General features: G+C 39.3%; 1 protein-coding gene across 1 annotated transcript in view; it reads right to left on the bottom strand.

Annotated features, from left to right (window-relative positions):
- Positions 1-27596, bottom strand: part of CNGB3 (cyclic nucleotide gated channel subunit beta 3) — an 812110-nt gene that overhangs the window by 160257 nt on the left and 624257 nt on the right. The window contains exon 15 of the mRNA XM_044065779.1: positions 11370-11488. Coding sequence (XP_043921714.1) covers positions 11370-11488 — 119 coding nt within the window. The remainder of the gene's footprint in view (positions 1-11369; positions 11489-27596) is intronic.

Below are 27596 nucleotides of genomic sequence, written 5' to 3'. Positions count from 1 at the left end.
GTAGGGGTATGACACAAGATATTTTCCAGATAGAGGGGACTGTGGCTTCTGATATGGTCCAATTAATTAGAATGGAAATGGGGTACGCTATAGAATCAGCAGCTTTTTGTAAATATTCAGCAGGGAGAAGGTCAGCGGCTAGGGTAGTAGGTTTTAATTTTTTGATTAGAGTATGAATGAACGATGTAGAGACTGGTTGGAAGCTAAAGGAGGGCTGGGTACTGGGAATGGTATCCTGTATGTTAGAGGAGTTCAGGGGTAATTGGCTAGCTAGGGCTTGGATAGTCTCAGTAAAGAAACTATTAAAGGTGTTAGCAACATCCTCTGGTAGTTTATCAGTAGAGGCTGAAAGAGGTGGAGTGGTGGTTTGACCTGGGTACAGTAGTTTGTTTATACCTGCCCAGAATTTTTGAGGGTTATTTTGGTTTCCTTGCTGGAGATGGAATTAATATTTTTTTTTATCTAGTAAGATGGATCTTTTTGTCTCATTCCTTATTTGCCGAAATTTAATTTGATCTAGCAGGGCTTTTGTAGCACGCCATGTAGCCCATGCTTTATTCCTGACTATGATTTTTGATTTGGTTTCATTAGAGAGCCATGGGGCAACTTTTGTTTTGATCCTAGTTGAGCGAGCAGGAGCATGAGAATTGAGGATGGTAAGGAATTTATTGTTAAAGTAAGCAACAGCTTCATCTAGCGGCAAGTGTTTTAGGGCAGACCAATTACATAATTTAAGTTCGTCCTGAAACTTGTTGGGATTAAAGTTTTTATTATTTCTTACTGTTCTATAGGTGGGCTGATGGGAATTATAGGTTTTGTGTTTACAAATAAAGGTGAGAAAGTGATCACTGAGGTCATCAGGGGTGGTCCCTGATGTATACATTTGGGGGTGGCTGTTGATTAGTATCCAGTCTAGTATACTTTCTTTTTGGTTAAGTTTACCTATTCTGGTGGGGGTGGATATGACCTATGTGAACCCAAACATGTTTACATGGGTGGTAGGAAATTGAGAGGAGCAGGTGTTCCAGTCAGTGTTAAAATCTCCAAGTACTATCGTTTCTTGTAGACAGTTATTAGCTAACCAGTGGAGGATATCTTCTAGGGTATTAGTATTATTCCCTGGGGGAATGTACAAGCAGAATATCAGGGGAATGGACTTGTAGGAGGGCATGTAAGTTATGTACCTTATTATTTATGCTTCTAATATTTAGATGGCAGACCAGGAGGGAGTTGGGGGACCTATTTATAGATAGTAATTTGGTGGGGTTATTATCATATGAGGTTGAGCTATCTAGAGTTGAAGGACCAGGGTTTGGGTGAATATCTCCATCCATTGTGAGGTTATAGCGTAGGTTTACGATTAGCTTCAGGAATTTGTTTATAAGTCTTTTAACAGAAACATTGTGCTTAGGCCATCTGAGATAACCCCAATGGTAAAACATTTCCATTTTATCAAATAAATAATTTGTTAGTATGCCTTCTGGTTGTGAGAAGAAGTTCAGAAATGCCTTTAGACAAACCAGGCAATGTTCTGGCTATCTGTCTGTTTACAAAAGACAAGACCTTCTTTTTTCATGTTCAGCCAGGAAGGCATGCTAATTTTGTACAAGGACTAATCTCTTAAATATGTAGTGTCTGGGATAAACTGCACCGTGTTACATAAAAAACAGGCTGACTGGTCTTACGGGAATATTCCCTTTAAAGATTTAATTGCTGTAGTCAAACAAAATAAGACAAAACAATAGGGACATTATATCCATGTATGTGTAACTAGAAGCCATGTGATAATTTCCCTCTACAACAGATACACTAGAAGTGAAAATGAGTTAAAAAGTTTCAGATCTAACAGCAGAAAAAAGTAAGGAAATTGATGCAAACATATGCAGTGGACAAGTCCCTTGCAGGTTATAAATAATGAACTAAGTAAACTAGATGCACACTCAAGTAAATATGGCAAACAAAAGTCCCAAGAATTAAGTGCCTCACAAGAAAAAGAAAAATCAAATGAATGAGGCAACAAGTGAGTGCACAAACACGGCTACCTGGTGCAATAAAACGATTTATTAAAAATAAGCGCTTTCACATCTGTGTATGATGCTTCATCAGATTTCTGTTACAAATCAACATAGCCACACTATAAAAAGCAACAGTCACTTAGAAACGTCTAATCACAATGCAAAACCAATTATTCAATCAAGACTTGTTTAAAAACAAAAAATGCATCAACAAAAAAACGTTTTACTGGTCAAGACAACAACTATTATAATAAAAAACAAACATATAAAATGCTTGTGAAATAATTCTAAAAACTGGTACACATGACACTAAAACATATATGAAATGAAATCACTAAGGTCACCCACTGTACCTCCCCACAACAAAAATATTTCATCAACAAACCTTCTATAAAACAATACTAAGCTTGCATATCTCTCATTCTTTAATAAATATATATATATATATATATATATATATATATATATATATATATATATGGTTTTCCAGAAGGCCCTGACTAAATTTGCATATGAATTTGCACAATGTGTGCCGATTGCTAAACTTTTCTCTGAAGGAAATAGTCTCCATCATAAATAAATATCAGTATGAATTATGAATGTGAATAATAGCAAAGTGAAAGATATAATATCTAAAAACTGGAAGATTTTATTAGTTGATGAGAAACTTAAAGGGATTTTGCTCATATATAGGAGATAGTAAGAGTTTTGTCCATTCCACTACTGCAAGGGAATATGTGTTTCATCATTATGTCGATTGTAGTAGTAGAAATCTAGTATATCTGGTATATTGTGTTAAATGTCCAGCATTTTATGTGGGGAAAACTAACAAAACTCTGAGGGAACACATTAGAGAACATATATATGCAATTAATAAAGAAGACAAAACAAATGGTATAGTCAGACGTGTTAAATGAGGGAACATCTCACAAGTTCAGATTCATAGTTTTAGAATTAGTACACAGAAGCCCTTGACTAGGGAATATCAAAAGCATGACAGAGAAAGTAGAGATGAAATGGATTATACGATTTCAGACAGATAAACATTATGGGTTAAATGATAGTCTCTATAAAGCCATTTTTACTTGACAGAGCATTGAATAAGTGAAAATTTAGTTAAGGATTTTTTAGTATTTTTATGCATTTTCATGTGCATTTTTATAGTATGTTTTAATGTCATGTGTACCATAAGGATTTTATATGTTTGTCTTTTATTATAATAGTTGTTGTTTTGACCAGATGAATTTGATTTTTGTTGATGCATTTTTTTTGTTTTTAAACATGTCTTGATTGAATAATTGATTTTGCATTGTGATTGGAAGTTTCTAAATGACTGTTGCTTTTTATAGTGTGGTTATGTTGATTTGTAACAGAAATCTGATGAAGCATCATACACATACGTGAAAGTGCTTATTTTTAATAAATTGTTTTATTGCACCAGGTAGCCATGTTTGTGCACTCACTTGTTACCTCGCAGATGTACACTCAACTGAATGAGAGGGAATTTGTGCCATATAGTATAAAGATTAGTTAATTTAAAACTGAAAGAAGATGACATGAAAACAAATAAGGAGATAACCTAGGAATACTATTGGGCAGGATTGAAGGACATTCAGCAGCAGAATTCATGGATAAGATATTCTTTGAAGTTTTTGATCTTAAAAATGGTTACCTATAACATTAAATATTTATACAGATTTATGGGCACCAAATCAAAGTCTAAAGATAGAAGGCCAAGTTATTTTCTGCATTTTCAGTTTCCATTAAAAAAATATTGGTAAAGACACTTTGGCAAATAAAAAAAGAAAAATGACATCCTCTACAACATGTTGTACTGATGGCTGCAATTTAGTGGTTGAATACAACAAAAAAACATTTAATTCCTCCTAAAACTATTGTGTCAAGCACCAACTGTTCATGTTTGTTTCTAGCCTAGCTATAAATATTTTATCCATTTTATTAACTTCTACATATCATAAAGGTTAGAAATTCCTCACCAGAATGGGGGTTATTAAACAAAAAAAATTCAGAAATGAGATTATAAAAGCTAATACATCTATGATTATGAATGTACATAGTTTCTTAAGTTGACTGCTCACATAAAGAACAAATTGGATGCTTCATTTAGGAAGCAGCATCCACTGGTCTAGACATCCAAAAGGGATACATGCTCAGATATAGCAGGTTCTACTCAAAGAACAGCAGTTACTGAAGGATCATTGAATAAGATACCCCATGGCTGATGTCACATGGTCTTTTCTTTCAGGTTCAACATTATGTGGTGTTTGCCTTCAGGTATAATGGAGTGGTTCAGTAATGGAATGGAACTGCTGCTCTTAAAGATATACAGTGAGGAATATTAAATAAATAAATGTGGTGCACAGCTCTACACACATTAGTGAAGTAAAAGCTACAAATTTTGAGTGGAATAACTTCACTGGGCTATGAGGATAGGATGAAGTAAGAACTGTTGTCTGTGTTTATTGCAAAGTGCTGCAACAGTGTTTGTTTAGATGTAAACCATTGCTTTTCAGTTTTACTTTTACGTTGTTTAAGCAGTTACCCAAGCTCAGAGAGGAAGGAAACTTGTACTTAAATGAACAAGAACATTTATTGTCCAGCGATACTTCAACTACGTCTCTGCCAAGGGCTTCAGAAGTTGAGAACTGCGCATACACTATCCTTTTACTTGTAATCATTTGGGTTCAGTATTCCTCATTTCACAAATAGATGACCACTTAGTTTGTTGTTCAGTCTGCATAGAGATATGATGACTCTGTTTTATTAAGTCCACATGAAAGTTACCACAAAATGAATACTTCCCAGAAAAGTAGCATTTAAACTTCTCAGGTTTTATTTTATTTACTTAATACTAGAAGGAGATCAATATTTCAGAAGCTGTTCTTACAAGCTGGGATGAATATAAATATATATATATATATATATATATATATATATATATATATATATATTTAAAACGGTTAGGAAGGCCATCTCCTTTAACACCATAAAAATACTCAAGGCCAGTCAGGCTATTCAAAACAATCTAGATAATATGTACATATTTGAGTGTGTGTGCCATTAAAATCAATACCACATTGATATGGTCTACACATAATGCACAAATCACTATTCTAAATTATATTATGATAGTCATAGTGCTTTATGTGGACAGATACAATAAATGAAACTGTTATTAATTTACATTACAAGTGTTAAGAAATAGAAAGGTCTTTAAAGATTGTTCCTGACAAGCTATATAGGGAGGAGATGTTTGTAGGCTGAAACTAGTTCCTGTGTGGAAGCCGTTAAAATATCAAACTTGACAAAAAATGGTGCTAAACAGCTTCCGCTTATCATTAAATGAGGAACAGAAGACACTATTAAGACAATATGGATGATCAAGGTTCTATGCCTTTATGGCCTTATCATGGATCTTTACAATGTACACTACATACAAACATTTCCTATACAAGAAATAGAATATAATGGGAAAGGAAAGAGAAATGATCCATCATAATAAGAGTCAGTCTTTCCTCTATCCCATATATTAAAAAAGCCCACTTCTAGTCTCCTCATATTCTTTATGCTTGACAATAGACTGGATTCAAAACCCCCTTGTGGACTATACAAGACTGTGCAACTGATCTTGTATAGTCCATCTGCAAAGTTAAAGTAATTCAGTATGATTAATTTGCATTCTGGTCAGTTTATTAATATAGTTAATAGCATTAGACTGGAATGAAATTGTCATCATTCTGAATGCAGTGAACACATATTCAGGGGTCAGATTCCAAAAGACTTACCCTTACTGCAAGTAACATATTATAATGTAAGCTCACTCCACTTCCAAAAGACTTATTCTCAGTGTAAATGACTTACTAAGCCTACCTATAAAGTAGGCTTACACCAGGACAAAATTCCAAAAGACTTGCTCTTTGTGTAAGTGACTTGCACCATTGTACTACACCAGGGTATGTCACTTACATCAAGAGCAGTTCTTTTGGAATTTGATTCCTTGTGTAAGACTGCTTTATACATAGACATTAAACTAGAGTAAATCTATTACATTGAGAGCAAACCTTTTGGAATCAGTGCAGGCTTACAACTGAGTAAGTTACTTACACCGAGAGCAGGTTTTTTGGAATCTAGTTCCCTTTGTAAGCCTACTTCATACATAGGTCTTAAGTAAATCACTTACTCTGAGAGCAAGCATTTTGGAATCAAGCAGACTTACACCAGAATAAGTCACAATTATGCAAATCTTTTGGAACTGGGCCCTTAATTTGGAAAGCTCAAATTATGATTAGCTCATTTACTATAAATAGGAAAAAACTGGTCACTACCCTTTAGGTAATACTAGATATATTGTCAGATCTGGGTACTCAATGAATTCAGACAACATTGCCATCCTACAACTGAACTTTACTCTGCCTAGCAATTAAGTATTATGTTTTTCTCCAGCAAAAATGTTGAACAAATGCAATCTTTAGCAATGCTTATTCTGCTGTCAGCAGAAGTACAAAAAAAGAAAATAACACAGGCTTTGCAAGACAAAGTACTGCTCAGGAAGAACCCACAGTAAAGCTTATGACAGATGGCATTTTAGTAAAATAACAAATCATGGGGAGAGTGTGTTATAACCATTATTGACCTTGGCTCTCAGTCCAGTCCTGGGTTATACATTGACCTTGAATGATATTATGATATTGCTGTTGCTAGGTTACACAAAAAATAGTAATATGCTTAAACAACTAATTATACATAAAAATGTGGCAAGTGCATATGTAGGTGGTGAGTATTTTATCAGATTTTAAAAACTATATTTTAGTAGTACAATTGGGAATAGATCCCTTATGGCATAACCCTGCTAAATTTCTTATGCTCTGCGTGCAAACATAATAAGAAATGAAAGGTATTTTTATTATCATACATTTTTCAAAGACATACCCGGATTTCTCTGCATTTAGTATTTATTTTTTTTGAAGAGCATAAAAAAAATTCTATACCAAATCTGTATCATATTTTTGAACAAAAAAGAAAAAAAGATAAATCCACGCTGTTAAAACTTTCCAACCTTTCTTTGGAAAGGGGCTAGGTGTTTCTTACAAGTTGGAAATGAATGGCTGTAGAAGGTAAATGTTTATTCTACATGGTTGTAGTAAATATATGTAATCTGTTAGTTTTGGTCATGCTTTATCTCTCTGGTTGAATCAAGGTCTGTTAGTTTTGGTCATGCTTTATCTCTCCGGTTGAATCAAGGTTCTTTAGTTCTCAGTGGCATATTATCTTGATTCCAGGAATAACAGAAACTAAACTATGTGCTGATTACTTGCACAGAAAAATACCCACTGTATTCTGTGGCACCACTGTAGAAGCTCAAAACTTCATAAAACCAAATTCTAAAGAATGAAGGTTAATCACAGACAGCAGTAAGATTGTAGAGTTTGATAAAAGTCAAATATAACAGATGAGAGATTTCAGTTTGATTCCTTCTGTGATAAGTTCATATGATAGAGAATATCCCTTACCAAGAAATACAGACCCAGACTGTTGGCGGTATTACTATTGCATTGATCTACTTACTTTGCATATTTTGGAAGTGGCTAAATATTTTCTTATGGAGCAATAGTTAAAAAGCACCTGTAAAGATCATGAATGATAGATTCAGAGATTAATGGGATGAAAAAGAAGTGTTGGTCCTCTATCGGAAAATCATTATTTCATCATGGAAATGCAAAAAAAACCTTAAAGCTCACATGCTATCATGTGCACATAAGCAAATTACAGACAAGAATTGAGTGTTAAGGTTATCAGGTAGTAACAAATGATTGCTGGATATGGCTGAAAAGCGTGGGATATTTAGTTGGTTAAAATAAAACTTAACTCTCAAAAACATGTTTGTTAAATGACACTGAGATTTAGCACATATTACCATTACCACCAACTTTAGTTTATAAATGTTATTTGACTTTACATTCCAAATGTTATTATTTTCAACAGTTATATGCTAAATTGTACTGACAGGGAGGAATGCAAATGGATGGAAAGAATGTCTAATTAGTAAGGGAAGCTTGAAAATTAATTAACCCTTTAAGAGAAATTCAAATAGTCTTTTTTTCAGCAGTAAAGTTCAAGTGTTAGAGGCAGACTTTTTGTACAATGGTTAAATCCAGGTATGTGAGTAGCACAGAGATGCTATATAATTGCACTATAAAAGTAAGCAACAGATATTTAAACAAACTGATAATGGAATTTACCACAAGTTCCCTGACTGTGCATTAGTAGGTTTCAGTTAGCAGGAAGTAGCTGTGAGCATGGGCAGGCAACTAACTTCTGAAGAGGGGAAAATAAAACCTGCCTTAACCAAAAGTAAGAGCAGAGAAATATAATTGTACTGTGTTTTTGCCTGGCCTTGAACAGTGACTCCATAAAATGAGGAAAAATGGGATACAGAGTTGAACCTGCTTCTTCAGAAGGGGGCAAGGCCTCAAGGACTGTCGTGAAAGATGTTTTTTTTCTGTGGCACACTGATTGCCCCAGAGTTGAAATATGCCCTGGATAATCTCTTCGAAAAGTCAGTAATTACCTCGATTGTGCCTGCCGAGTGTATTTATTGCAGGATTGCAGTACATCATATTTTGTGACATACATAGAACTTTGCTGGTTCACTGTACGTTCATTCTGATTAAAAAAACTGTGGCATCAAAACACATGTCCCATAAGTATGCATACATGTTATCAAAGAATGGAGTTGAGTGCACAGATAAGTCTGTCACTAGAAGACAGGATTATTTATGTATGTGTTCATTTATTTAATTTAATGTTTGTCTAGAATGGAATAGTTGACTGTGTTAGAACAGTATTTCACATAAGAACATCCGGGTGATGGGATGTTAGCAAAGATGAGGCAGATGAGATTTGTCCTCTTTTTGTTGTGACCACACCTTTAGGGAAATAGATCATGGTGCAGATGCAGATGAAAGTAAATAAAAACATTAAACTAAAGTTAACTAATTAACACTGGAATATAGGGGTAGCACTAGAAAATTATTATGGACATATACATGGATAAGGCACATGTGGGAGAAACAAATTTACATGTGTGTGGGTGTGTGTGTGTGTGTGTGTGTGTGTGTGTGTGTGTGTGTGTGTGTGTGTGTTTGTGCACACGTGCACTTCTTTACTTGACCATAAATGGTTGTTGTAACAGACAAAAGGATGGGCTGGCAAGACTTCTGAGGGTTTAATGTGCACATGTAGGGCTATTTTACTTTTTCATTTTAAAATGTCTTCCTTTGCTTGAACCCAGATTAATTATCTGATCTACAACACCAAACTTGACTTATGTCAGACTGCCTACAGAATGGATTATTTGGATTCTGTGGTATTGAATCCAGGCTTGTATAACAGTAACACACAAATTATCTTCAATTTGGCTCTCAATGTTCATTGAGTCAGACCCTGCAGTGTTTGTCCAGCCTTAACATTTCTGAGGAATTTTTAAGGCTGGAAAAGTATAAATCAACTTGAAAAAAGTTCACTTATCATTTCTAGATTTTCATTTCTTCCTAACAAAGACAAAACAATGAATCTCATTGTGTTTGCTGATAGAGAAAATAACTGCCTTATTGTGTTCAAGAACTTTACTGGGTAGAGACTTGACCTGAAGTCTAGGAAGCATACAGCACTGTTTTCATCTCCAAACTGTTTGTGCAAAAAAGGAGACTCTAACAGTAATGGAATCCTACATCTCATAGGATGGCAATCTTACTGTTTTCATCAGAACTCCTTTAACAAAGGGAAGAAGTGTTGAAGTGGTTGTTTACCCCCTCCCCACGACCTTTACTGAGGTGAATCACGATCAGCTTTTTTAAGTTGCTTGACTGCTGAATCCACTATGAAATTAAAGTTATTTGGAGAGGTCTTATATGTGGGAAGGCTAGGAAGTCAATCGTTATGATCACTGCCCTAAGAGCTAGGGACCTGAGGAGTGGTCTTACAGAAGCCACCTTGTTTTGAAATGGTTGCTGGGGAGCCTTATTGTGCTCATGAAGGAAGGAGAACTAGAGACAGTCAATTCTTTTTTTCCAGAGGATATAAAGAGCAAGCGGAGGAGGATGCTGCTGCTTGTTCTTGGCTAAGTTTTCCTATGCTATTTGACAACCTTATGAATTGGAACAGCATGGTATCATTAACATCTTCAGAGAAAATATACCTCTTTGGGGCATGAGCTTGTGTGAAACAAAACATATAAACCCCATTATTATCTTACCTGGTAGACGTCTGGTGTAAAATTAAATAAAAAAAATGCATATTTCACTGTTAGAATATAATGAAAATAATGTTTTTTTTTTAACTAAATGAAGAAAAGCTGCATATTTTACTGCAAAAGAAAAATGACAACTTGTTGGCAAACTCTAACCCATGTCCAAGGATTTCCTGATATAGCCATAAAAAGATGAGTGGATGCTTTATTCTTACTATTAATGGTGCTCAGCTTTCAGTATTAACAGTGATAGTTCCTTTGAAAATTGTTTGACTCCTTGAGGAGCATTGTCAAAATATTTTGCATGGTTAAATAGAATTTAACCTTGTAAGGACCTGCTGAATGGGACTCCTTGGAGAATCCATTCACAACTCTCTTTTCTGATTTTTGCACATGGGGTTGGGGTGTCATTTTAACAGTGACAATCATCTAGAGCTAATGTTCGCACTACCAAGTGGCTAGACCTACCACATTTGTTCTTCCATACCACATATACATACACTCCCTCACACCTGCAGCCAAGTTAGAGTGTTCAGTCCACCTACTGCATGTCTGTGGAAGGGAGGAAACCATAACATCTGGAGAAAACCCACACAAACACAGGAAGGATATACAGACTCTGCACAGCAGAAGGCACCCCAGGTGAAAATTGAAACAGAGAACCTCTTGCTGTGAGACAACAACACTATTTGCTGTATTACTGTGCCCCCTTACAGCTGTTCCTTGTCAGGGAATTGAACTCTGGTCTCCTACATGACAGGTAGGCATACTCACCACTGTACTAATGGGGAAGGTTGTCTTTGGAGAATATTAAATCTAAAACATAGCAGCTTTCTTTAGCTGTAAGAGCACTATTTATACACATTGTTAAAATACTGCATGACACAAAAGTCTCATACAGCACAAACCCTTTTGGAACAACATAGTTTTAGATGTAAATAGTGTATACACTGCTAAGGGCTTTAGAAGTAATTGTTTTTGCAAATTGCTTGCAATTAGACAATTTTACAATTTATCACTTACATTTTGCAAGGCAATTTGAACTTTGTAAAGATATGAGACAATGCTAGTTACATTGGACTCACCTGATTTCTCCAAATACTGCTCCTGCTTTTAGAGTAACCAGGACTAATTTTCCATCAGGGCCACCAAGCACACGGACTTCCCCTTCTTTGATGATGTACATTTCTCTGCCAATCTCTCCCTGAAAACATGAATGAAAATAACAACAGGCTTCAACATGCAGCTGGTTTCTTTTGTCATTAGGCAGCTATCATGGTTGATGTTGTACATAATGCTGTGAGATACACTTAACCAGCACATGATTAATCATGCAGAGGATTATTATCAGGTCTTTGATCATATCCAACCTATTATGTGCTTGAGACATGGATGTCAAGAAATTTACCTTAACAGTGGAGCAAAGCAAAGCTCCAAAGGTGAATCCTAACATCCATGTTTACCACATAATAATAAGTAGCTGCAATCCACTGGGGATGCACAAGACAGTGCATTTCTTTGTGCCAGTCCCAAGCCTGGATAAATGGGGAGGGTTGTGTCAGGAAGGGCATCCGGCGTAAAATCTTGCCAAATCATATATGCAGACAACAGTACAGAAATACATACCGGATTGGTCGAAGCCCAGGTTAATAACGACCACCACCAGTACTGTTGGCCAACAGGGTGCTGGCGGAAATTGGGCTACTGTTGGCCGAAGGAGGAGAAGAGGGGGGAAGGCATGCCCGAAGGCAGGTAAAGGCTAGGACTGTGATAGTGAGGGTCAGAACTTTGAATGTTGGCAGTATGACTGGTATAGGGAGAGAGCTAGTTGATATGATGGACCGAAAGAAGGTTGGTATATTGTGTGTGCAAGAGACCAGATGGAATGGGGGCAAGGGTAGGTGTATCGCAGGCAGTTTCAAATTGTTTTATCATGGTGTGGATGGGAGGAGAAATGGTGTAGGCATTATCCTGAAGGAACAGTATGCTAAGAGTGTTTTGGAGGTGAAAAGAGTGTCGGATAGAGTGATGTTTATGAAGCTGGAAATTGATGGTGTAATGATGAATGTTGTTAGTGCATATGCTCCACAAGTTGGGTGTGTGATGGATGAGAAAGAAAAATTTTGGAGTGAGTTGGGTGAAGTGGTGATGACTGTACCCAAGGGTGAGAGACTGATGATTGGAGCAGATTTCAATGGGCATGTTTTTTATTTTTTTATTTTTTATTTTACATTTGTTAACCAGGCTAGTCTAGCTGGATATATTTCCATTTTCAGTAGAGGCCCGGGCAGAAAAGCTCCAGCAAAATAAAAAAAAAGAAAAAAATTAAAAAATGAATAATGTTGTTACATGGTAAATAAAAGGATTTTAAAAAGTAAAACAAGTAATAATAACATACTGAAGATATTTACACTTGAAAGAGTGGCAAAAATGTAGCACAGTACGATTCATAAGGAATTTTACACATCAAAAGAAGAAAGATTTTAGCAGTATGCTGATTAGAGTTCAAACATTAATAGCCTTTCTTGCATGAATTAGCTTTAAAATGTTAGTATGTTTATTTGGAAGAGGAAGTATCAGTAGTGAAAGTAGGTGGTTAGTCGGGGTTGCTACAAGGGCATAACCAGTGTGTTTTGATGTGTTTTTTGAGTTTTTGTTTAAAGAGAGGCAAGGAAGAGAGTTGAGTTAGTTCATTGGGTAGCTGGTTCCAATTTTTACCCACTGTGTTAGTAAACAGGGAGTCACCAGCCATGTTGTTAGACTTGGTTATGCTAGCGAAGAATTTGCTAGAAGAACGTAGGGAATTCAGATTTATATAGGGGATTAAGAGATTGGAGAGTATAGGGGTGGTGTTGGGTTGGTAAAATATCTTGTGGGCAATGGTGAGTTGGGAGATAATCAGATGGTTTTGGAATTCAAGCCAGTCTAGCTGCCAAAGATTCAGACAGTGGTGGGTTCTAAAGGGATTGCCAGTGGCATATCTGGTGATGTTATTATAGGAGGTTGCTAGTTTGTTAAGATTATTTTTCTTTAGGTTAGCATATATAGGTGAGGCATACAGAAGAGTTGAAGTTAGATGGGAGTGAGCAATCTTGGTTCTGGCTGTTGGGGTTAGGAAAGGTTTGATTCTATATAAGGAGCCTATTTTTCTATTGACAGTTTTAATGATGTTATTTATATGGTTATCAAATGTAAGGTTATTATCAATGGCAATTCCTAACAGTTTAGTGGTAGAGTCAGGGAATATAATAGTGCCATTATTAGAAGTGACTTCTGGGGTGGGGAGTAACTACTTGAGTAAAAGGTACAAGCAGGGATAGCAGAGAAAAGCTGGTATACAGAGCTAGTGGATTTCTACTTCCAGTAAGAAACAGTTTTCCATGCCTTGAGGTCTGCTGCCCTCTAGTGGTAGATGTAGGGAAAACACTAAATCCACTAAGATAGGAGGTGTGGGGGGGGGGGGTAAGATAGTAAAGAGATGGTCAGAGGGGTAGGTCCTTGGGTGTACTGGCCCTTACAAATTAGTTTAAGTTTAATGCACTCACAATTAATTTGAATTTAAAGCACTCACAAGTTTATAGTTAAATCCTAAAGATACTGTAGGATATCACCTACACTATGAGACTGAACGCAGAGAGTCTAGATAGTTCCTGTAGGGCTTCTAGGTTAGGTTTCCCTTTTGTTCAGTTTGGATTTCCTTAGCCTTACAGAGTTGCTGATAGAGGTTAGGTTTCCCTTCTGTTCAGTTAGGATTTCAATAGCCTTACAGGGTTGCTGATAGAGGGACAGACTGTGTCTCAGCACAGGGCTTGGTAGCTGAAAATAGAGACAGAAAGATGTTAATTATGTTAGGCAACTAGATTAAGGACTATTCAGGAGAGGAAGGTAAAATGAAGGAGGAGGAGTGCAAGTCAGTAGTGAGTGGAGTGTAAGATACAGTAAAGTATTCGCACAGGTATTCAGCTTATAAAGTCCTATACATTTAAATGTGTGGCTCAGAGAAGAAATATATATATATATATATATATATATATATATATATATATATATATATATATATATATATATATATATATATACTACAGTGAAAAGCATATAATGTCTAACTACTATACAGAATTAACTAAAGAAGAAAAACTGAACCGAGTAGTTTAACCTTTGGAAAAAAAAAGAAATGAACCAAGTGGTTTAACAGTTAGTACAACCCTTCACAGTGATGTGGTATGGTAATAAACAGTATAGCAATTCATATTGACTACAGCACAAACAGCCCAGTAATAACTTCTCCAGTAACAATTAGCTAACACGAGTGCAGCGCTCAGTGCCTGAGCACAAAAATAAATAGGCTGAAGCAACTAGTAAATTAAACCCCTCCTGAACCAAAGTGGAGCGGCTGCAAAATGAGGAAAACCCCTTTAGGATGTTTGTAATGTGTTGCCATGCTATCCGTATACCAGAGCCCAAGAGAGGAGCAAGACTGGTTTGGACCACATTAATTAGTGCTATGGTTGAAAGACTAATTATTAGCTAACAGGACAAACCTGCAAGAAACTCACAGTGGGCTGTGAAAAATGTACGAATTAGAAAAATCCCTGGATACCGGGTAGTGTAGCTGCCAGGGAGAATTAAACCTTCTATGTCTAATTAGCATAAGCAAGCTATCCGAATACCATGGCACAACATAAGGGATCAACAGGTTAGATCACAGTCAGCAAGTTGTAAATTAAAGAACCTCAACTGATAGCAGTAACTGCAGTTACCAGGAGAAAACTCCTCTATGTCTTATTAGTGTGCGTATTCAGCTATCCGAGTACAAGAGCAAAATATGAGGGGACGTCTGATTAGATCACAGTAAGGAGGGCTGTGGACTAGGGTCGACAATTACATTGGCTGTTCAAACCCATGTGTAGCTTCTCAGTATTAGCTACGGCTCTGGAACTACAGAGAATAGAGAGGATACCCACAACGTAAAGCTATGGACTGGAGTTGAAAAAAAAAAGAAAAATAAGCCATTCAAACCTTCGTGTAGCTCTCAGTATTAAAAAGCAGTTCCAGTAGTACAGAGAGTACAGAGGATACCCACAACTCAGATGAGACGCCATGCAGGGAACACTCCAAACCAGTATAGCAAAAGTAACAAGGTTATTGCAGATTTAGTACCATAGAGCCTATTCGGCTATCTAAAACATTTACAAAGCAGAATCAAATACTGGTAGCATGTACAAGTCGGCTATCAGAAACACTGACAAAGCACATCAAATATCCATAATATACTCACAAAATTCAACTTACATAGAGACGAATTGGCTATCCTAAATGCATTTGGAGCATATCAAATGAACAAATTACTACACAGCATAACTTTAAAGCAGATAAAAATGTACAAATTCCTAGACAGCATACACAAAGAAAACACACTTACGGACCGCACACCGCCCGGAGAGCAAGGGGCTGTTGGCTGGGGCAATGGGATTTATAAAATGGCGCCGAAAGGCTTAACCTATATTTATAGGTTTAACTAAGCTGATAGGGAGGGGAGGGGGTGGGCGGGCTAGAAAGTTACCTAGACAAAAGTGAGGAGGGAGGGGAAAAAACAGGCTGCTTACAGGGATAGGTGCAAATACTAGCAGGAGGCGAGAGTGGACAGGGCAAGAAGGAGTTACGTAGTAGCTGAGAGAGGCTGAGAGGCAATCAGTTATGCAGAGAGACTGTGTTCTACAGGCTTAGGATAGGTAAGAGACACTTTCTGTTGCTACCTCTCAGAAAACGGTGAACAAAGGTATAGCTGTGTAGGGGAGAAAGGTAAGAGTAAAGAGTTCTATAGCAGAGAGAAAGGTATTTATAAATAGTTCTATGACAAGAAAAGTAAGTTTAAACAGAGAGTTAATTAAGGGGGCCAGTGGCTGGAGTAGTAATTGACAGAAAAGCTATCTAGTTTCTATAACTCTCAGACCTAACAAGGATAATTCCCTTTGCAACTTTTCATGGGGTGGGGAGTAACTACTTGAGTAAAAAGTACAAGCAGGGATAGCAGAGAAAAGCTGGTCTACAGAGCTAGTGGATTTCTAATTCCAAATGTTGGTGAAGGGAACAGAGGGGATGAAGAAGTGATGGGTAGGTATGGTGTTAAGCAAAGGAATGCAGAAGGTCAGATGGTAGTGGATTTTGTGAAAAGGATGGACATGGCTGTGATGAATACATATTTTAACAAGAGGGAGGAGCATAGGGTGACATACAAGAGTGGAGGAAGATGCACACAGGTGGATTATATCTTATGTAGAAGTGCCAGTCTGAAGGAGATTGGCGACTGTAAAGTGGTGGCAGGGGAAAGTGTAGTTAGGCAGCATAGGATGGTGGTTTGTAGGATGACATTGGTGATCAAGAAGAGCAGGATGAGTGTGAGGGCAGCACCAAGGATCAAATGGTGGAAACTGAAAAAGGGTAATTGTGAGGTGATGTTCAGGGAAGAGTTAAGACAGGCATTGGGGGGCAGTGAATAGTTACCGAATAGCTGGGTAACTACAGTAGAGCTAGTAAGAGAGATGGCTAGAATGGTGCTTGTTGTGACATCTGGAAAGAGGAAGGAGGACAAGGAGACCTGATGGTGGAATGAAGAAGTACAGGAGAGTATACAGAGAAAGAGGTTGGCGAAGAAGAAGTGGGATTGTCAAAGAGATGAAGAAAGTAGACAAGAGTATAAGGAGATGAGGTGCATGGCAAAGAGAGAGGTGGCGAGGGCTAAGGATAAGGCATATGAAGAGTTGTATAAAAGGATGGACACTAAGGAGGGAGAAAAGGACCTGTACCGATTGGCTAGACAGAAGGACTGAGCTAGTAAAGATGTGCAGCAGGTAAGGGTGATAAAGGATAATGAGGGAAACATACTCACAAGCAAGGCGAGTGTGTTGAGCAGATGGAAAGAGTACTTTGAGGGGCTGATGAATGAAGAGAATGAGAGGGAGAAACGGTTGGATGATGTAGGGATAGTGAATCATGAAGTGCAGTGGATTAGGAAGGAGGAAGTAAGGACAGCTATGAAGAGGATGAAGAACGGAAAAGCTGTTGGTCCAGATGACATACCTGTGGAAGCATGGAGGTGTTTAGGTGAAATGGCAGTGGAGTTTTTAACTAGATTGTTTAATGAAATCTTGGAAAGTGAGAGGATGCCTGAGGAATGGAGAAAAAGTGTTTTGGTACCAATTTTTAAGAATAAGGGTGATGTGCAGAGCTGTAGTAACTACAGAGGGATTAAACTGATCAGTCACAGCATGAAGTTATGGGAAAGAGTAGTGGAAGCTAGGTTAAGAAGGGATGTGATGATTAGTGATCAGCAGTATGGTTTCATGCCAGGAAAGAGCAGTACAGATGCGATGTTTGCTCTGAGAGTGTTGATGGAGAAGTACAGAGAAGGTCAGAAGGAGCTGCATTGTGTCTTTGTGGATTTAGAGAAAGCATATGACAGGGTGCCTAGAGAGGAGTTGTGGTATTGTATGAGGAAGTCGGGAGTGTCAGAGAAGTATGTAAGAGTGGTACAGGATATGTACAAGGGTAATGTGACAGCGGTGAGGTCTGAGGTGGGAGTGATGGATGCATTTAAGGTGGAGGTGGGATTACATCAAGGATCAGCTCTGAGCCCTTTCTTATTTGCAGTGGTGATGGACAGGTTGACAGATGGGATCAGATGGGAGTCGCCGTGGACTATGATGTTTGCAGATGACATTGTGATCTGTAGTGAGAGTAGGGAACAGGTGGAGGAGACCCTGGAGAGGTGGAGATATGCTCTAGAGAGAAGAGGAATGAAGGTCAGCAGGACTAAGACAAAATATATGTGTGAGAACGAGAGGGAGGATAGAGGAATGGTGAGGATGCAGGGAGTAGAGGTGGTGAAGGTGGATGAGTTTAAGTACTTGGGATCAACAGTTCAGAGTAATGGTGAGTGTGGAAGAGAGGTGAAGAAGAGAGTACAGGCATGATGGATTGGGTGGAGAAGAGTGTCAGGAGTGATTTGAGACAGACGAGTATCAGTAAGAGTGAAAGGGAAGGTCTACAAGAGGGTAGTGAGACCAGCTATGTTATATGGGTTGGAGACAGTGGCACTGCCAAAAAGGCAGGAGTCAGAGCTTGACATGGCAGAGTTGAAGATGCTAAGATTTGCACTGGGTGTGACGAGGATAGACAGGATTAGGAATAAGTATATTAGAGGGTCAGCCCAGGTTGGAAGGTTTGGAGACAAACCCAGAGAGGCAAGATTACGTTGGTTTGGACATGTGCTGAGGAGGGATGCAGAGTATATTGGGAAAAAGATGCTAAGGATGAAGCTGCCAGGTAACAGAAAAAGAGGAAGGCCTAAGATAAGGTTTATGGATGTGGTGAGAGAGGACATGCAGGTGGTTGGTGTGATAGAGCAAGATGCAGAGGACAGGAAGAAATGGAGACAGTTGATCTGCTGTGGTGACCCCTAACGGGAGCAGCCAAAAGAAGAAGAAGAAGAAGAAGAAGTAGCTGCAATCCAAGAGACCTGTTCATAATTATATGTAGAGTATGGAGATGTATATATCCTGTGTACTACCACAAGGAAAAAAAACTGCAGGAGTGTCGAAAATTCACATAGTGCAGCCACACTGACAGTGGACAGAAACAAAGTGTTTGTCTAATGAATAAACAGTTTTAAAAGTTATTAGATGCTATGCTCTGACTCACCTTTTTATGTGCTGCAGCATACCTCTCAACCTCTCAGCACAATAAATCTAGACAAAGACTAAAATAATGGGGGGGACAAAGGCCCAAAAAATAGGGACAGATTTCAAATATTGCTTTCATAAGCTTAGAGACTTGATAAAATAACAGGACATGTTAACATTCATTTTTCTGGTGGATATGAAGTCTGAAACTCAAATATATGTCATTATTTAGAGCTTTCAAGCCTCAGTGATTTGACAGAAAATCACAGATTTTTATGAAGAACAGACCAAAAATGAGGCAAAAATCTGGACATTCTGCAAAATATGGACAGTTGAGAAGTATGTGCTACAGCAAAATGTCTAACTACTTTCAGGGTTATAAAAAATGTTTTAGTTGCTGTTCTGTGGAGGCCAGTGTTACATTTTAGCATAAGATTAGATCTTAACTGAGACGAAAGGTTTAACAAAACTTTGGTAAGAACCTTGCCTATGTCAGACAAGTGCTTAACAGGGTTGGTTTTTTTTCCAGGATTCAGACTGTACTCGTGATGCCCCATGTACTACATATTATTTGCCAGTTAAATAAAGTGCAGTATTTGCACACAATGAACAGTTAATATGCATTATCTTAAACTACTATTACAGTACATGCAGCATGATGAATATGCTCTGAAATTGACAGATACATTTGTTATACACTACTCTGCCTCAAGACTTGATTAAAACAGCTTTCAAAGGAGCAGAAAACTTTTGTTCTGCACATTTCCAGGTTGTTATAATCATGTCCAGCACTGCAGCACACATGGCAGACACCACAGCAGCTGTAGTACAGATGAAAGTCTTTATTAGTTTTTAGAGCTTTTGGAGAGATATGATGTGCTTCTGGCTGCTGGCTTTCAAAGATGTAAACATTGTGTGCTTTTACACTTTTTCTCTGTAAGAGCATCTGAGGTGTGTGTACTTCAAAGAAGTATGAATTGATTTCTCTTTACTTTGCTTTGTCCTGAAGGTAATTTTTTTTAAACAAGAATTTTTTTTATTAAATTATCATTTATGACATAGGCAATTCTACATTTGTATAAATTAAAAAAAACATATTGACATATTTTCAGTTGCAAACATTATACATCACTCATAATCTATCCAGTCATTGTCAGTCTAACATTAGAAAGCTCATTCAATTCCTACCTTCCCTTAAACTTCATTCCTCCTACAAAAATTATTCTGCATGTATTGTTCCCACAGTTCCTAATTTTTCTATGTAATTTGCTCCTAACCTTTTCTAAAGATCCCACTTCCACTTGTTTTATGTCTGTTACTGTATTCACTACTTCTAGTACAGCTGGTTTGGACTTTGATTTCCATTTTCTAGTAATTGCTTTTTTTTGGCAGCCACCAGATTTTAAACTCAACAAGGTCTTACTATGTCTAGACAATTCCGCTTCTGTATCATAGCTCAAAAAATGTAATTTCCTTAGTTACATCAATTTGCAGACCCAGTATCTCTGACAGTGCAGTTTGCGGGGAATCTTTAAAGTCTGACAAGTTATTACAACTCAAAAATGTGTTCCCATTTACCTCTTTCTTTCCAATCACACCTCCAACATTTGCTGTCCACGTGAGGAAAAATTCTTTGGAGTCTACTTAGGGTACAAAAATGCTTTTGCAAACACTTCCAAGCAAAGATTCTAAATCTTCTAAACTTTGTTGTATATTTGGGAGAAATGCATATAGCCACCCGTTGTTTCTCTGTGAATTGCTTATCCAGTTTCTCTTCCCAATCCTTTCTAACCTCCTCTGATTGATTCATTCATATAGTTATCATGCAGTATTTTGCACGCTCTTCTAATTATTCCTTTTTTAACAGCAGCTTCTGTTCTAGATTCTACTAAAAACTCCACCAGTGCTGGTCTTTCACTTAGGATCCCCCTATTTCTTTCTCTTTGCCTGTACTCTGATATCAGTCCTTGATAGGGAAGGCAATCACTATCCTGCAGTCCAAATAAATTCTTGGCTTCTTCCCATTCTATTACCTTTCTCTCTCTAATTATTTGCTCCCAATACCTTGGTTCTTTTACCAGTTCTCTCCAATAAATCCCAGCCCCATCTTGCTTATTATCTGTAACCCTAATTGCAGTCATCCCTATGAACAAAATCTCTTTCCTCCATTGCCTTGTTGGCCTAGTTCAGGGGTCTGTAACCTGCGGCTCTGGAGCCGCATGTGGCTCTTCCACCCCTCTGCAGTGGCTCCCAGTAACTTTGAAAAATAATGGCCACTCTACCACACCACACACACACACACACACACACACACACACACACACACACTGAGAGTGATTGAGTAATAGACTTTAAATATTGCTCTTATAAACTTATAAACTTGCTAGAATAACATGATTTCTGTTGCCATGCATTCCACAGACACAGAACAATTGAGCAATCCCATGGCAGCAGCAGCATCTCCTGAAAGATTTCCATACCTCTCAAAAGTCTTACCACATGAAATCTGGACAGAGCCACAAATAAAGGGGAACAAAAGAAGAAAAATAGGGATGGACTTTAAATATTGCTCTTATAACTTAGAAACTTGCTAAAATGACATGGTTTCTGTTAACATGCATTTTCCACACACACACACACACACACACACACACACACACACACACACACACACACACACACACACACACACACACACACACACGCACACACACGCACACATACACGCACACACGCACACACGCACGCACACACGCACACACACACACACACACACACACACACACACACACACACACACACACACACACACACACACACACACACACACACAGTTACCTCTCAACTGTACAGATTTTCGCAGCATGTGCCAACTTTTGCCTTCTATTTTTGGTCTGTTTCTCATAAAAAATTGTGTTTTCTCTGGCAAATCATTGAGGGCTGAAGTCAGAAAAAATGGACAGATATTTGAGTTTCAGACTTCATACCCTTCAGAAAATTCATGCTAATGCAAAATCTGTTATTCTATCAACTTTTTAAGTTTGTAAGAGCAATATTTAAAAAGTGTCCCTATTTTAGGGCCTTTGTGCCCCACTATTTATGGCTTTTTCCAGATTTCTTGTTCTAAGAGGTCGAGAGATATCACACACAGAAGCAAAGGAACAAAAATATGGACGGATTTTACATATTGCTCTTATAAACTTAGGTTCATAGGTTCATAGTTAGATACTAGGCTATCTGCCCAAAGGCATTTATAAACCTAGCCAGAATGTGTTGGCTTTCGCCGCCCCCTTAGATTAGTTCCCTGTGCCTCTGTCCAGCAGAGCCACTGAAGTGATCCCCGGGGTAAACTTTCTGTTTCCCATCCACTCGTCAAGGTTTCTCCTGAAGAGTGTTAGCGAGGAGCTCTGCCTAATGTAGATTGGAATCTTGTTCCAAAGCATGGGAAGTCTCTGTGACAGGAATCTATCCCTCCAGCACGTCCTATTTGTTGTTGTGGTGAGGTTTAGATCCCTAGAGCGTGTGGCTGGAGGGGACAAGCTTTTCTTTAGGTGGAGCATATCCATCAGTTCTGGGTTGAACATGGCCTTGTATGTCAGGCAGATATCACCTCTGAGTAGGCGGTATGCAACCGAGTACAGCTGAAGTTTCTTCAGTCGAGCTGCATAGGGCATCTGTTTGAGGCCAATGATCCTCTTGGTGAGGTACTTCTGTGGTCTTTCCAGCTGTTGCAGGTGTCTTGTAAAATACATCCCAAATGGGGAGTTGTACTCTATGATGGGTCTGATGAGCGATGAGTAGAGGGGCACAATGACCTAATTTGATCTGGATGCGAACCCTTTTGTGATAAGGTGTGCCATGTAGAAGGATTTTCTAACCACTTTGGCAATGTGATTATCAATGGAGAGTTTACTATCTACTTGGGTCCCCAGATCGCTTATTACGTCTTCCGTATTTAGGGGACTACTACCTATGTGGTAGTTTGTGGGTACTTTGTTTTTTCCAAAGGGGATGACTATGCACTTTTTGGTATTTAGCTTGAGGCCATGATTTTGACACCAGGTGTCCGTCTCAGTGAAACCCTTTTGGAGGATGTCTGTGTCATCCGGAGAGTCAGTTATAGCCCCTAGTTTCAGTCATCTGCAAACTTGGTCAGCCATAGTCCTCCTGTGCTTGCCTGTTCCTCAGAGAAGTATATGCCGAACAGGAGGGGGTCCTAGGACTGAGCTCTGGGAAATGCCACTTGTAACCAGTTTAGAGTCAGACTTAGCTCCCACAACTCTTACTATGTGGGTTCTGTCCATGATCCAGTTGGCAGCTCATCTTGTGACGTAGGGGTTTATGTTCAGGCTGGTGAGCTTGTCTATAATACCAGAATGGGGAATGGTGTCAAAGGCCTTTGCGAGGTCTAGGTAGGCTGTGTGTACCACCTTTCCCTCATCTATAGCCTTGGTAACTGTCTCAAAGAAGTCCACCAGGTTTAGGAGGCATGATCTGCCCTTAACAAAGCTGAACTGGGTAGGGTCCAGTGTTTGGAGGTTCCCAATGTCTCTGTTAATGAGTTCCATGATGATGCGCTCCATAGCCTTGCAGACCAAGCTAGTTAGGCCTATAGAGTGATAGTTCCCAGGGTCTGTTGTGGCTTCACCTTTGTGGAGTGGAATAACTGTTTCTGTGCGCCACTCTATGGGTACATAACCTGTGGAGAGGCTGAGTTTGAACAGTGTATTTAGGTGAGAGGTTAGTTTGTCTTTGAGCTCGTGTAGGACGCAGCCTAGGGCACCATACGGTCCCATTGATGCTGTGTTTTTGGCTTTGGAGAAGGCTGTTTTAACCTGAGTGTCTGTGATTTCAGGAGCTCTACATTCTTCTGGTATGGTTATGGGCCCTTTTGGGGGTGAGAGGGGGTGAAGTTTGCGCTGAACATGTCTGCCAGGATGTTGGCAATATTGGTCGGTTCAGTGTATTTTGTACCATTCTGCACTAACTCCGAGCAGATCTGAGCATTGCCACTTAGATTCTTGACATAGCTAGAGAATGCCTTGTGGTTATCTTTGGAGTCCTTGGCAATTTTTCTTTCGAAACTCGCCTTGGATGATTTTATGAGAGATCGTAGTTTCTTGCTGATACTGATCAGGGATGTCTTCCCTTCTTGGGATTTTATTCTTTTCTGTACTAGTTTCCTTCTTCTATTGTATAGCTTGTTTATGGCAGGAGCCCACCAGACTGGTTTCCTTTTCTTAGAAGAGTGAGTCTTGGTTTTGCTTGGGATAGCATGATCCATATATTCTTGTAGGTGCCCGTAGAATGCATTAGTAAAGGATTTTGCAGCTTGGACAATGTTATCCTTTAGCATGGGGGCTTTGAAGCTTTCCACCTTGGTCTTAAGTAATGTGAAGTTTGCTTTTGAAAAGTTTTTCACTGTGGTTTCTTTGTCCGGGGGTGGGGGCAGAATGTGGATATCCAAAGGGATTTGTTTATGGTCAGATCTAACCAGTGAGGGGTTGACCTCCTGTGTGGAGCACCGGTCGCCCATGTTGGTGATGACCAGGTCCAACATGTTGTCACCTCTGGTGGGAGTGTTGACCAGTTGATCCAGGGCATTTGAGTTTATAAATTCTAGGAAATGTTGGGCAAGGGAGTTAGTACTTGAGTAGTTCTCCCAATTAATGTTTGGGTAATTGAAATCACCCAATATTAGGGTGTTTGGTAGGACCTTTATATTTCCCAGTGTTTCCAGAAATGTGGAATGGGGGTCCTGGGACATGGTGGGTGATCTGTAGCAAGCTACAATTTGAATAGCAGTTTTGCCTGTTGTTAGTTGCACGTGGATGATCTTTGAAGCATCGTGCTGTGCCACTAACCTGGAGGTGTGGGTATCCTTGATGAATATGGATACGCCCCCCACCTTTTGCATTTCGGTCCGGGTTCTGTGGCCGAAATGTATGAGTTGTAGTCTGGTAGTGTTGGGGTGCTCTCTGGAGCTTTAAACCAGGTTTCTGTTACTGCACATATATCGATTTTCTCCATACTGAGGAGTGCCTCAAGTGCGTGCATTTTGAGGTTTAGACTTCTGGCATTGAGTAGCATTACCCTCAGTTTTTTGTTACTTGTGCTATTTATGGCAGTGGGTTTGTCTTTTTAGCCTTGCCTAAAAAAGGCACTATGGGGGTGGCAAGAGCCTTGGCCAGTATTCGAAAGCCTAAAGGTGACAGGTGCAAGCCGTCTCTAGCGAAGCAGCCTGGCTTGTCGAGCATGTCATCCCAGGCAGACAGACACAGGATCCCCTTTGAATGACATCAGAAACTTAGCCAATTGTTGAAATTGATAATTTTTTTCTTTATACTGTGGTATCATTCTTGGTGAGGGCAGGATGCTACTCAGGGTTAGGGTCATACTGGCCTGGGCTACAAGATTAGAGAGCTCTTCCATGTCTCTTTTCATGTATCCAGGGAGGTATGGCTCAGGTCATTCACACCGACATGGACAATGATAGAGTCGTATTTGTACTTGTTCTGGAGTGACCCGAGTGCTTGTGTTATGTGGCGGATCCTGGCACCTGACAGGCAGCTAACAGTAACCTTCTCCTTATTCAGCCTAGTGAGTGGGACGTCAGTGTGCCTGACTATAGAGTCACCTATTACTAGTTTGTTGGGTATGTTATTTTGCCTTAAGGGCTGTGATTGCATGGCACACTGGTTTTGTGAAGTATGTGTTTCATGATTTGTGTTGGGGGGGGGGGTGGAGGTTGATTGGATGTCTGCTTTGGAGGTCTCTGTTGCTTTTGCAGATTTTTATTTAGTGCCTCCGAGTATGTTTTCGTGTATTTATGTGTGTTTTTTGCCGGTGCTGGTTTAATGGGTCTATGTGAGACTGCTGGTGTGATGCAAGTATTTCCCTTCTCCTCTTGACTGTCTGATGCAGCCTTGGGTTGAGAGAGCTTAGTCTCCAGTTTAGCTGTATAATTGCATCTCTCGCATGTATTAGTGTTTGGTGGTAGGAGGAGAGGGCTGTCTGTCTATATGAGGCAGTTGTAACATTGCCTCAAAATGCCCAGATTCACCAGTTGGACTGGAGAGTACACCTGAAACTGCCCTTTGGACATGCCTGGATAGGTGCAGTGAACTGTTTTACTGAATGGCTGGTAAGGTTGAATAGAGAGCCTTGTCCTTCTGTACAGTATAGGAGAGTCTAGTAGGGTTTATAAGTGCTTGCTATGAGTTTTGAGCAAGTGCTGGGCTGAGAAATGAATGGCTTGAGTGCTTAAGTTGAAAGTTTGTCTAGTTCCAAGGGAAAAAATGAAGAGGAGACTTTGTGGAGCCGGGAATAGTTATACCCTAGCTAACCAGCGCTGCCTGGTGTGCAAAACTAGGCAAATGCGGTATTTATAGCAGTGAAATTAAATATATAGAAATTAGCACAAAATGGCTGATAAACTACTAATTTCTGGGCTGAAACCACTCCTCCAGGGACAGACATAGGTTCATAGGCTCATAGGTAGATACTAGGCTATCTGCCCTAGGGCATTTATAAGCCTAGCCAGAGTGTATTTGGCTTCCGCCTCCCTATTAGATTAGCCTACTGTGCCTCTGTAAAGTAGGTCACAGAAGGTACCCTTTTAAGATTAGTTTACTGTGCCTGTGTCTAGCAGGGACACAGAAGAGATCCCAGGGGTGAATTTGCGATTTCCCATCCACGTGTCCAGATTTCGCTTGAAGAGGGTCAGCGAGGGGCTATGTCTAAGATAATTTGGGATTCTATTCCAGAGTGAGGGGAGCCTCTGGGAAATGAATCTGTCCCTCCAGCATGTCCTATTTATTTTTGTGCTGAGGTTTAGGTCCCTGGAGCGTGTAGCTCTAAGGGACTTGGATTTTTTGAGGTGGAGCATGTCCATTAATTCTGGGTTTGACATAGCTTTGTACGTCAGGCATAGATTGCGTCTGAGTAGGCGGTAAGCAACTGAGTAGAGCTGGAGTTTCTTTAGTCAAGCTGCATAGAACATCTGTTTGTAGCCCATGATCCTCTTGGTGAGGTACTTTTGGGGTCTCTCCAGTTGCTACAGGTGTCGGATAAGGTACATCCCAAAAGGGGCATTGTATTCAATTATGGGCCTGATGAGTGATGAGTAGAGGGGCACAATGACCTCTCTTGATCTAGATGCGAACCCTTTCGTGATAAGGTGGGCTATATAGAAGGTCTTTCTAACCACTTTGGTAATGTGATTATCAAAGGAGAGATTACTATCTACGTTGGTCCCCAAATCTCTAATTACTTCTTCCGTACCTAATGGATTACCACCTATGTGGTAATTTGTGGGCACCTTGTTTTTCCCAAAGGGGATGACTATGCACTTTTTAGCATTTAGCTTGAGGCCATGGCTCTGGCACCAAGCATCCATCTCTGTGAGACCCTTTTGGAGGATGCTTGTGTCAGCTGGAGATTCGATTATGGCCCCCAGTTTGCAGTCATCTGCGAACTTTGTCAGCCATAATCCCCCCGTGTTAGCCTGAATCTCAGAGAAGTATATACCGAACAAGAGAGGTCCCAGAACTGAGCCCTGTGGGACGCCACTTGTAACTGGTTTGGATTCGGACATGGCACCTGCGATTCTGACCATGTGGGTTCTATCTC

Source organism: Protopterus annectens, chromosome 3.part0, assembly GCF_019279795.1.
Source record: "Protopterus annectens isolate FY-2018-M chromosome 3.part0, PAN1.0, whole genome shotgun sequence".
NCBI classification, from domain to species: Eukaryota; Metazoa; Chordata; order Ceratodontiformes; family Protopteridae; genus Protopterus; species Protopterus annectens.
The sequence above is the reverse complement of the archived record's forward strand: the minus strand, read 5'-3'. Positions and strand labels throughout refer to the sequence as shown.